Here is a 13,044-nt window from a genome sequence, read left to right as displayed (position 1 = left end):
AATAAGAATGAAAACCATTAATTAAATTTTCATCCTTCTCAGGTGGCCGCTGTTGGGCAATATCGCCCTCTGCTGTCAGTTGAAATTAACGTAGCAACGACTCGCGTTCCTCGGCGAAAGTCATGTGACCAAAACCGGAAAACAGGTTCGCAGACTTCTCGCCTGTGTTGCAATAACTACCAGAAAATGAAGGAGAAAAATGATCATAAATCTACGGGTAGATGACGTATTCGTTTGAACCCAAAATTGGTTAACAATATGTTAAATAACTTTGTTGCTCTTTTTCAATCATTTTGCTAATTGAATCGAACACCATAACATTAAATGACACAACGGCAGAGTATTTTAATATAAAAAAAACAAACCTTTTATTACACACAGCAAAAACAGTAGTAGAACAATTATAACTAAAACAAATCCGTTTTAGCTGGCCTAATACTTTGTCTTTTCAGTTTGATCATTTATGTTTTAAGTTAACTGCATCTCAAAACATTACATGCAAATAATAAAAAAGATTCTAATTGTGATGGTCCCAGATATAAATGAAGCACAATAGAACAAAATATCAAGACTAATAAATTTGAATTTGCTTTTCTTCAATAAATAATTTCTGAAATACACAAAAACAATTGTGGATGACTTTTGTTATTTTTTTTCAAGGCACTTAAAACACATGTAATCAAGTGTAACCTCTTTATATTCACAAATATGTTTTAAAAAAAACAAAAATTCTTAGCCCTGATCTTCACAATCCACTTCCTGCTGTCCTTTCTTTGATAAAAAGTAATCCATGAGTTAATAAACAAAAAAGAAATAAAGAAAAATTGAAAAAGAAAAAAAAAATAAAGAAAAATTGTATTTGTGTATATTTGGCAATGCTGTGAAGAAGTTAAGCACCTGAGTTGGCTTTAAAAAAAAAAAAAACAAGTCCTAAAAAGGTCTGTACACCAACTAAGCTTTTCCTGTTTAAACAGATTGGTTCCATCCATGAATCAAATGCAATCTAATCAAGCACCCTGCATGTTCTATAAATATGGCTTTTCACACAGAATCCAAACATAGGACGACGGATGCATATTGCTACCACACCAGGAAAAAAGTTCAATCTCACAGTATAATGTGATAAATTTCACATTTGATTGAGACATTTCATTAAAATGTGTTAAGTTTCATGTTGCAATATGATTTTTGCATTTCTTTTTCATCTTACAAGTTAAAGTTACTCGCTACATAACTTTGCTGCTCCTGTATAATAATTAAAAAAAAATAATAATAAGGCCAAGTGTTTAAAGAGATATGAGATTTAAAAAGACACGCAGGGCTCCGCCAACGACCTCAGCCATAAGGAATTTCTTTATTTTGTTAAGCCACAAGTCACATGTAACATGAAACGTCGCATGTTACAGCGTGAAATTTTTTATGTTCAAACGTTAAACTTGTCATATTACGTAACGGGGAACTTTTTCTTTTTTGGTGCGGCAGCAATACGCTTCCATAGATTTCACAACCTCCACAAAGGACGACATACCAAACGCGCGACGTACTATTCTGCACACTTTTCAAAGATCCCATAAAAACACTGATGGCTTGGCTTTGTTAAAAAAAAGGGCACAGTTAGGCTATCAGGTACCAATTTAAAAAACAAAACAAAAAAAATCTACGGATCAGTGTCAGTACCGCGCCGTCTCATGAAAACAATATAAAAAGAACGCCCACATTTTTTTTTTGACTGTACAAGTTGGTGCATAGTAAATTGAGAACAATAGTGGCGCAACAAAGAAGCGTGACAACACGATAAACCCCCCAAATCCCCCATTTTCTTTTCCATACAGTGTTTCCTTGGAGACCAAGAATCTTGCTCCGTTATTTACCTTCGTACTTTGGATTGACCACCGTGGTAACGGCACTCTTGTAGATGGGATTCTCACCCTATGAGGGGAAAAAAGGAAAAAAAAAAATATATTTTTTTTTAATTTAGTAACTACTAAATTAAGCAAGTATCAGGGTATTACTAATTAAGAAATAAGAAAATCATAGCGAATACTGACAGATTTTCTTTGTGTAAAACATAAAGTGTAAGTAAGACAAAAAAAAAAAAGCTATTTCATGAAGCTTTTTTTTGTTTCTTTTCATTCTGACAAAGCACGGTTGCGTTTGCAAAGAGGGCACGCGACTGACCGTGTCCCACTTGGCGTTCATCTTCTCCTTTTCAAATTTGGCGAACTCTCGCCGGTCGTGAATGATCATGAGCAGCTTGAGGATAAGCAACAGGGCCAATCCGATCAACACGATACCGGCGACCACTCCAGCCACGATGGGGATTATGTCGGGACCCGCTGGGCATTCTGGTGACAAAATAACAAAAAAAAAAATCTCATCAAAGTCACATTAAATAAAAACAGCTCTGCGAACACTGAAAGGCTTAAGCTCAACAGGGGCGTTTTTTCCCCGGGTTATTCCTTTTTGTGATGTCGCCACAGTGTTGGGGATGGTTTGCTCTGTTTAAGATGAATGTCAAAGGGACAATTTTCTTTAATTTAATTTTTATTTTACAAAAAGTGAATCATAAAAAAAATGTGCGTACCCATAATGAAAAAGACAAATATCACAAACTAAATATTCAATTCTTTTAAATTAACGAGAACTTTTTAAAAATAATTTCTCATCATCTCATAAGGTTTACAATCTAAACACAATTTTTTAAAAGAGAGCAACAAATTTGCGTCACTTGCAACAACATGTCAACGAGGGTCAGAATAGTGATGCTATGTGACGTGCACGTTTGAGCAGGACGCGTTTCATACCCAACATCTCGACCACGTAGACCTCTTTGGTGTCGTTCCTGATAGCAAAGGTGTAGTAGAACCAGCAGTCGTTGGCGTCTCGCTCCTTGCAGTGTGTCAGGGGGAAGCTCTGGTCAGTGGGCTGGGGAAGCTTTTCGCGGTCCTTCACTTTGATCAGGACAAAGTCGCTGCAGTCGCGCTCGCAGGTGTCCTTCTTCTCGCCCGCCTGGAACGCTCGGCACTGGACGCATTCCCTAAACACACACACACACACACACACACAAACGCGCACACGTACACAAAAGTAATCATTTCTGAAAAATAGAGACTCAAGTGATAAACAGAATTTTGTTAGTTTGCAAGAAAGACTTCAAATTCGATTTTTTAAAATGACAAAAAGTCATAATATTATGCAACTTGCTTCATAATGTGAAAAAAAACGCTATATTATGAGAAGTGCAGAATATGATGTAGAAAAGTAGCAAATGTAATATAAGATGGAGGAAAAAAAAAAAAAAAACAAGAATAAAAAAAGTTGCTGCTTGTTGTCAACTGACTTGTGCTCTGCGCAGACTCCAGGGCAGGTGGGGCAGATCTCGCAGGTTGGTCCCTGGAACTTGGGGTTGGTGCATTTGCAGACGCCGCATTCGCAAGTTCCCCGCCCGTTGCAGATCTGTCCGTTTTTGGCCAGGCAGGTGGACGTGTCCAGGGAGCAGTCGCACGCGCTGCCCTTGTAGTTGTCGTCGCACACGCACACGCGACACTCGCAACGGCCGTGGCCTGACAACACACAACACAAACTTATATACAGGACCTCTACTTCCTGGTAATAGGAATTAACAACTCTCAAGAAAGAAATTGCCTTTTTTTTTTTTTTTTGTCTTGTTAGCTCATTTTGCTAGCATGACTTGATGATCATGCCTACCTCCGCACAGCTTGTTGTTGGAGCGGTCGCAGTTGAAGTTGTCACACTCGCAGTACTTTCCGCTGTAGATCTCAGCGGGGTTTTCTCTCTTCTTGCACTCGCAGGTTCCGCAAACGCAATCGCCGTTGTTGCTGCAGATGTCCGTACCGTTGTCCTTGCGGCAGTTGGCGTCCAGATCCTCTGTCCGAACCTCGTCCGTGCTGCACTCGCACAGCCGCCCAATGCGACCTTCGTTGCACCTGACCAAAGCAAAAGGAATGTTATATTAATATTTCAATCTCATTAAAAAAAGGGGTTCTCTGGCTTCGGTCTCTTTCAAGACTGAATAGCAGTCCAAGACCAACTCTCAACGAAAACATGTGGCTACTTACTTGCAGGCGCCGCACTCGAAGGTGCCGTGGCCGGCATCGCACTTGTTGCTGTTGGGCCGTCCCTGGGCCGAGCACTGACACTCGCAGATGAAATTGAGGATCACTTCCACCTCCTCGGTGAAGCCCAGCGGTTTGATCTTGATGCTCTCCGGCTTGCCGTGCGACGGGCACTTCTCGGACTCGATGGAAATCTTGAACGTCACCTGAAGAACGCAAAGAAAACATGACATGCGGTCTGCACACATAAGATTCATAACTCTTATTTGCTCAGCACTTTTCTTAATGCCTGACAAGGCGTTACATAGATAAAACGTAAAAATGTGTACATGACAGAACAATTAATATAATTTGTGTTGGAGTTGTGTCAATATTCAAGAACCAAGGTTGAACCAAAATGCTGCGGAATTGATTGAATTGTTCATATGCCGAGTGGAAGAAGGAATGATTTGAATTAGTCAAGAAATTGTGAACTTTATTGTTAACAATTTGGAATTATACTGCAAAAAGTGAGCAATTTGTGGGAATTCTTGGAATGTGATCAATAAGTCCAAGACGGCCTGAATGTTGTGGTTATTTTGTAGCGGGAATGGGTCAATGAATGTGGAAGGAAAAGGTCGATATATAAAATATTTTTTTAATCTTAAAAATTCTAGCAATTTTATCAGGAGCGCTGTAAATGTGGAATGAAGTGAGAATGTGGGAATTCTTGGAATGTGGAAAACAGTTCAAGATTTTCTGACTGAGCTTAACAGTTTGAATACGGAATGGGAACCTGTTTTGTTGAATGTCAAGTTTTTGTTTTTCTTTTCCACAGACCTCATCGCCAATGGAGATGTTGGAGCACTTCCTGCCGTTCTCGCCGGTCCCCTCCACGCCGTTCTTACAGATGGACTTGTATGTGATGGAAACTCCTTCCGGAAGCCGGCCGTTTTCCAGAATGACTTCGGATGACAAAGACTGCACAAAAGGGGAAATAAAATAATCAATAGAGAGAATAAGAACAATGCAACTGTAAAGAGAATGAATCCGTGCGCTCACGTTGTAGGCGTCGATGATGAGTTTGATGACGTTGCTGGAGTTGGACGACAGCGTGCCCACTGCCGACTTGGGAATCAGATTTTTCAGCTCCTGTACACAAAAGAAGATTGGGTGACTTAGCACAAAAAAAATAAACGAATAAATATGACCAACAAATGTAATTGTTGTTAGGCGTGACCTTGTAAACCGGTTGGAATTCTTCAGTGACTGCAAAGATGGTCTGGATGTTGTGGTCGCTCAGTTTCTGCACTAAATGGGCGATGGAGGGGTAGTCCTGACACAAACAATAAACAATATCAACCTCTGGAGGCCCAAATGTCCATATTATCAAAAAACAAAAAACATGCATTTTCTCTACTGCAGCTCATTCAGAACAAACGACTCCAGTCCTAAAGGCTTGACACCATACGCAAGCAAGTGAGTTCTTACATAGTAGTGACTCATCGTGTACATGTTGTTCTCCAGGTGACATTTGCCATCATTGGGGAGCACGATGCCGCCCAGTTTGCCATCCCCGGCAAAATGGAATCCGGCATCGGTGGAGAAGACGAGAAGGCGAGTGACATTCCTCCAGCCGATCTGCTCCTCGCACACGGCCACCTGCATGATGGCGTCGAAGCCTCCCTCTGGAGAGTCCAGGTTTCCCGAGATCTGCTGCTGGCTGACCAGTTGGTTGAACTGATCGCCCTTGTTGGTCAGCTTGAGGACGTTCTTGTAGCTGAAGGGGCTGGTGCAGTTCTGGTTGCCCGTGCAAGGGTTCTTGTAGCGCGCCGGGGTGGTGCTGATGTATGGCATCACCGTCTTCTCCACGAATGAACCAAATCCTGACGGAGATAACCACATTTAGCTCGCGGTACTTATGGTGTTGAGAATTGAACTCAGCTTCCACCTACATTTACAGAACGTTTTCTTGCGGTATTTCCAAGGACGACGGAAGCATTTTACACAGAAATTCCAGGAACTACTTTAATGTGCATGATTTAAACTGTTAGCTGTTGGTAATAGAACTATAATAAAGGGGGGTATTGTCGCCTACGATTTCCGGATTTCAACTTCCTCTGCTGCTCTTATACTAAATGCAGACTGATCATGTTGCCTTCATGTGAACGTGCAGTTTTGTTGTTTTTTTCCCCCCCAGCCAGCATTCCGCGAATCATGCAGTCCGAAAGGTGGTACTAGAGCCCTATGGATCACAGATCAAAGATGATCCGTTGCACCACGACTGGTACTGCTGCAGACCACCAAAAGTTCCTGGATGTCTCAAAAGTAAATGACCCCTCAACTAAAGTCCTGTGGTTCAAACACACCACGCTCCTGTTCTATGGAAATGTGCCATTAACAAAGAAGTTTTCCTCACCAATCCTGAAGTCTGAGGTGATGGTCTGCATTTCCCTCATGAGGTCTGTGCCCAGGTTCTTGACGTTGTCCAGATCGTCCTTCATGGAGAAGGACAGGTCCATCAAGTAGTACAGGTCGATGGGATAGTCCTCAGCTCGCTTGAACTTCAGATCAAAAGTCTGCGGCTCGCCTGCATGTGGCATCAATCCCCAAAGTCAGCTTTGAGGAAACGCCATTTCAAAATAATACTTCTAAAACCGAAAACGTACCGGATCTGAGGGTGAGGGTGAGCTTCTGAGGCTGGATCTGCGTGATCTGCTCAGGTTTGGGCTTGTCAGTCTCGTCCTTCTTGCGGTTGGTGACCGCTTTGTTCTTGTTGATCACGATGCTGCCGCGAGGGTTCTCGATCTTGGCTACGTTGCACTTCCTTGTCTTCAGAGACTCCAGGTCATCACAGCGAGCAGATTTGGACTCGCCCACTGCGAGGAACTCCTGAGCGACCCGCAGAAAATGACATCATCTTAAACATTGGTGCGTTCGACTTTCTGCCCATTTTACACAGCTGCTGGAATTTTTTTCTTGTTCAGAGTGGCAAGAGGGAACTTGTAGTGCATGCCAACTAGCATGTTATGACAACTTAAGTTGATGTGGGGCAAAAAATTCAAAAGATTTTAGAGCCCGAGCAGAGTTTCAAGTGGTGGCGAAGACAACATACGAGTGTGCTGACCCGATTCCTTCAAAGCAGCAACTGACCTCATCCGTGCACCATCCGCATGACTCGGCCACTTGGATGCACTGACCGCACGACTGAGCATTGGCCTTGATGCACACGCTTGCCTCTGAAAGAAGGAAAAATAGAATAAAAATTTACGTAAGAAACAACTGCCAGTAAGTGTGAGCGTACCATTCAAGCTCAGAAATATTCCAGTGTCATGTCAAACATGTGCTCTTAAAATGACTTATTTTTCCCACAATGCAGTTCGGCCAAATACTAGCAGTGTCTATTATGTTGTTATGGTGACACGTTATAGCGCCACCTGTTGTTGTTTTTTTTTTTTTTTTTAAATACACCGTGACCAACTCTTACCTTGTTGCGCTCGGGTAAAACTCAGAAATGCTAACGTTGAGGCTAGTACAATTAGCCGTGGATCCATCTGGAGACAAAAGCAGAAAAGAAATGAATTAAAACAAATAAAATCAATTCAGTTAAATTCAAATACATCGCATAAATTAAAATGTGAAACGTATTGGGATACGTACTGAAAGTGAAAATGTGAAGAAAATGTGGAGTTTGGATAAAAATTTTGGGACATCTAGGTCAAAGGTGAGTATGGAGATCAGGCAAAAAAAAAGTATTGGGACACGTGCACAAAGTGAAAAGTACAGAAAATATGGACAAAGGCTTTGGCACACCCAACGTGAAGTGAAGTGAAAAGTGAAGATGTGGACAAAAGTATTGGGTCACCTATACCATTCACAGAAAAAGTAAAGAAAATATGAATTAGCGTCAAGTGTTGGGACTACATTTTTTAAATGCCATTTGCCATGATCATATGCAAGTGTTCGTAGAGTCATTCTGATTCTGATCAGATCACACCTCATCATCCTCCATTCGCTGTGCAAGACCAACATGACCAAATAAGGAGGCGGCGCCACCAGCGTGGACTTTGTTGACATCATCTACCAGCTCATCAGAACCACCATGGGGATCCATAATAAAAAACAGTGTTCACACCTAATTCATCATTTGTAACTTCATCCTGGCATTAGTCAACAGAAAAGTCAGAGAAACAATAACCACCACAATGACCACAGAAAGACAAAAAAAAAAAAGTCAACTTGTCCAATGCCCATATTTGGACAGACTGCATTTGAGCCATTCTAGTGCTAGTTCCAACAAAATGGCCTTCGCTGTGGAGCACGAGCTAACGGCTGTGGGCTAAAACAGGAACGACAAGGCTGCATGTTGTTTAACATCCTCCTCGATGTTAAATTCACACCTCCTATGTAATCGGGACACAAAAAAAAAAAAAATGTTGATCGCAGGCACACTAGTGAAGGTGCTCTAACCATACACATCCTGTTACAGCAGGTCATGTGACCAACATGCCAGACGCCAACATGACCGCAATATTATTAGCAAAAATAAGATGCTACTTCCTTATTTGCAATCGACATCAGGGCCGTTTTATTTACTGTTATCAGTGGTTAACTTCTTTTTACACTTGAGGGAAACGCACAAAAGACAAATTTTGTTCAGCTCTCTTCGCTTGTCCTCCATCCCAGAGAGAAGCTTTGAGTGCAGGCTAATTTTTAGCCTCGATGTAAACCAGACTGTGTATGGTCAAATTGGAGAAGGCGGAGTCCCCACACGATGTCATATCATAATTCGCCACGATTCAAGTAACAGAGATTTGAACAAATGGTGCAGCAACACATGGAGACAGACAATATAACAATACTCGGGTGTATATATATACACCTTATCCTCTGCAAAACTGTCCTCATTGTTGTGTTATACTGCCGCCTGGTGGCCAAGTTGCACACACCAGAAGGAATCCAAAAAGGTTTCCTTATTTTCATTTGATTTTATAATGCAAACTAATATAGAGGGCTACTTACAAATACATTTTGTTTCCACCAGGTTCATTTCGGATCGTTAAATGTTGCCATCGCGCCATCAGAGCGCGGCGCTAGAAAGACGCTCGAGTATCATGTGAGGAGGAGGCGTGTCAAGTGAATCACTGAGTCTTGATGTTTTTACGCTACCTGGTCGGCACTTTGGCTTTGGCTTGTTAATGAACAAGCTGCTCTTTGATCACGTCTGCGGGAGGACACTCGCCTACATGACTCACATTTGTACTTTTATCTCACGAGTATTAAATGTGGATAAATTAACAACAGAAACGTGGCGACCATTATGTTTAGTAAGCCAGCACAAAATGACGGCTTGTTGTCGCGCTTTAAAGCACATCTGCTAAAGTTTAGACAAAGTTCACCAACGTAACCCAGTAAGAATATTTGGTGAGGTGTAGCATGTTTTAACAAATAACTAACAACAAACTACTGTGACTATTTTCACAACGTACTTCCTGTTATGCTTTGCTGATGTACAGCTTCCTCCACTACTTTTTTTTTTTTTTTTTTTTAAATACAGTTCAAGAAGATTTTGCTGCCTATTAAGGCGGCTTGTCGTTCCTTTTGGGGTTCATGTGGTGGTCTCCAAACCATTTGTGCGCCCATCCCCCCCCCTTCTCGCTTTTCCAGACGGATGGCGCACCCCCACCTGCTGCTTGAGCTAGTCCACTTTCAGGCCATTAACGTCCACCCCCCACCCCCACTCCCCTCTCCCAAACACACATACACCATCACCACCACGCAAACATTCCCTGCCTGACTCCACAATTATTCCCAAGATCAAAACCACACCCTCGACCAGCCACAATTCCTCATTCCAGATGACGAGCAGGAGCGTCTTCATTTATGTCAGGACAGGTCAGAGTCAACTCGACTATCAGATTGTTGACATTGTTTAAAAAAAAAAACAAACATGTAATCATTAGATGATTACATTTGTTTTAAAGACACATGTAAACACTTTGAAATTAACCCCAATAAAATATGCCGCAGCGGCGTTAGCATGTGGTTAGACGTTTAGCTAGTACAGCATCTGAACAACAAATTGAACAAAACCAGAAAGGAATCAAACTAAGACAAGCTAAAATATGAGTTTCCTACAATGGCTAATATTAAAAAAAAAAACAACAACAAAAATTCAACACAACACAACATTCCGCACAAAGACTTTACCAATTCAAAATCCTCTTCCTCACATTCATTGGCCTAACATATCCATAACATATTTCCAGAACAGTTGCCTTTTGCATTATTCACGCAGCAACGACAAAGACAACATTTCCAAAACACAATTTGAGATCGGTCTTTTGCATTAGCAAGTGAACAGATCATGCAACATTCCGATTCTGTAAGCGAACAAATCGGTGACGGCTTGTGGGTCACATGGAGGAGATCCCAAAGCTCCAGCGTCCAGACCTCCTCTCGGGGATGAGCTCATACATTCCAACGTAACCACATCCACATTACAGATGCTGCGCTCGAAATATGAACTGGAGTTTTTCATCTGTGGAGCTCGCTGTGTCACGCTGACATCGTTGACGCCAAATTCCGTAATGCTCAACGTAGGCTTCACTTGTAGAACAGTCGTCATCCATGACTCAAAGATGACAACTCGGCGAGGGGGAGGAGAAGGAAGGAGCATGAGGTGCTCTTGGATTGTGTCACACAGAATGACCCCGCGGACTCATATGGTGCCTCTGGAAAAAGTGTTTCAAGGCGTCGCTAAGGAAGTGACTCACTGTCCCTCATGTCGCCAATCAACAGGACAAATCCTTCACATTTGCTGTGACTTAACTTATAAAGATTTTCTTTTCTATTTGCTGCTAGACAGCATGAACAATTCAAAATGAAAAAAAGCAAAGCTTCAGGCTCCAATTCCTTAGCGGGAAGTTAGCCAAGCAGCCCGACAAGTCCCGACTTGACCAAGACGAAGACGAAATCTACAGTCATGTCTAACCAGAAGATTTTGGTTAACCAGCAGAGTGCAAGCCAAGACCTCCATGTGGACAACTGGACTTGATACACGCAATAAAACAGAACCGCAACGCGGTCACCCAGAAGACTTTCAAAGCGTGCTGCATGTTGGATAAAAAGGAAGTAAAAAAAGACGTGCGTAAAGTTGGACTGACAAGCTACAGTATAGGCTGGCCAGACTAAACTGAGACAGCCTGTTACATTTGTTGAAAATACTTCTTCGGCCAACATATTGTAAACAAAATTTGTTAACAAAAATATAAAACAGGACAGGAATTATTCAAAATAACCACAAAAACATACACTTGTCAAAACTTCCAATAAAGTCCTGTAAATAGCAAGAATGTGCATTTGTTTTTCTGGCAATTGTGGGCACAGAATGCAAATGCAAAAAATACTTTTTTGACCGAAACAGTCAAAAATCAAGAAGGGTTACTTATTTATTTATTTATTGTTTTTAGGGTTCTCACATATAAACAATAATTCGGGTCAATTTTGCAGTAAAACTTTGTTATAAAGTTGAAAGTCATATAAATCAGTATTATGCCAACAGTAGGATATTGCTAAAAATTATGGTAGTCAATCTACTACAACAATTATTTATTAATTTTAATTAATCAAGGGGCCATCCCTAACCTAGCTTGTTAAAGTTCAACTATAGTCTGATAAGTGTCATTTTTCTTCAGCGTCATTGTTGTGTTCGGCTACGATTGGCACTCACCATCGCCCCTAGAGATTTAAAGAGGTATTACATGACCAAGTCAAACTAGTCTGCTCGCCACACATATTTCGTTACAATGTAAAGTAGAAATAATGCCAGGTAATGCCGTCTACCTATACATTTTACACACTTAAACATTCAAGACTTTAACAATCTCATCAACCACATGTGCACATTTGTGACGGTATACAATTTAAAAAAAAAAAAGTTAGAATCAAATGATTTTTAAATTTGCTAGTTAATGAAGGATCGTAAGATTTAAGATGTAGCAAATATGTTTCCTTAGCAGTTTTCTCCGTGAACAAATAAGTGCTGTTTGCTCGGCACAGTTGGCCTACTTTCCGTTCAAACTTTCACACATTCTTTTAAGGACGAGATAAAAACCAACGCAACAAACATTTTACAGTTTCAAAAACGGAATCCGTTTGGTTCTAAAAGTTTTTTTTCTGCCCTATGTTTAAACACAGCCTGAAGTCGTCGCCCGCAGACACACATTCCATCTTTTGTCGTCGAACAATGACAAACACGGACTTCTAAAGGTGAACAAAGTGTGTCAAAGTCAATTATTAGAATTACAACTTACCTTGGTCTGACACTTAGTTCCAGTAGAGTCACGATGACATTTATTATTCCAGCAGAACGTCTCGTTTCACGCAAAAAAAGAAGCAAGCTAAAAGAATAGTAGCGGGGCGAAGGCTAGCTTTAGAAAAAATGCCAGGCTCCGCTTGGTTTGTGTTCTACCCCTCGGACAACTCTGCCACAGCTTTAGGGGATTTTTCGTTGCTCTTCTGTTCAACTAATACTTAGTCATCACAAGTTACAAAATAGAAACGCAGGCAAGAGTCTTCATTGGTTGGTCCGACACTGCTGCTGCTCCTTTTTCCTTTTCCTAGGAACAACTTCGGTTTTTTTTTTCGTGCGGTGCCCCACTGATGAACTGAACAAGCTCCTTCTTCTTCTTCTTGAGCGACAAACCCCGCCCACCCGTCTACAATGGCGGCACATAGGGGCCATTACAACAAACTCACCTGAGGGAACCAGCAAAGCATCTAGAATACGTCAGCGCGGTCGCCATTTTGCTGAAGGCAGGCATATGTATGTATGTATATATATATAAATATATATGTATATATGTATGTATGTGTATATATATATATATATATATATATATACATATATATATATCATTATCAACAGTACATTAAGTGACATTTTATCTACTTTAGAGCAAATGGTAATACTTTTGAAAAGTATCCG

At 41.1% G+C, this 13,044-nt stretch overlaps 1 protein-coding gene across 1 annotated transcript; it reads right to left on the bottom strand.

Moving 5' to 3' along the window:
- Positions 1-353: 353 nt before the first annotated feature.
- Positions 354-12,741, bottom strand: LOC148326234 (integrin beta-1-like). Its single transcript, XM_088311708.1, has 15 exons — positions 12,371-12,741; positions 7,543-7,609; positions 7,209-7,294; positions 6,725-6,947; positions 6,475-6,645; positions 5,547-5,941; positions 5,296-5,391; positions 5,118-5,207; positions 4,896-5,036; positions 4,080-4,282; positions 3,709-3,947; positions 3,341-3,563; positions 2,805-3,037; positions 2,179-2,345; positions 354-1,929 (listed from the first exon to the last, which is right to left on the bottom strand). The coding sequence occupies exons 2-15, from the start codon at positions 7,607-7,609 to the stop codon at positions 1,864-1,866; spliced, it is 2,400 nt and encodes a 799-aa protein (XP_088167834.1). The 5' UTR covers positions 12,371-12,741; the 3' UTR covers positions 354-1,863.
- Positions 12,742-13,044: the final 303 nt, after the last annotated feature.

The sequence above is a fragment of the Idiotropiscis lumnitzeri genome, chromosome 12 (assembly GCF_059441095.1).
Source record: "Idiotropiscis lumnitzeri isolate Australia: NSW breed Sydney's pygmy pipehorse chromosome 12, RoL_Ilum_1.0, whole genome shotgun sequence".
NCBI lineage: Eukaryota > Metazoa > Chordata > Actinopteri > Syngnathiformes > Syngnathidae > Idiotropiscis > Idiotropiscis lumnitzeri.
This window is presented reverse-complemented; position numbering and strand designations above follow the sequence as displayed.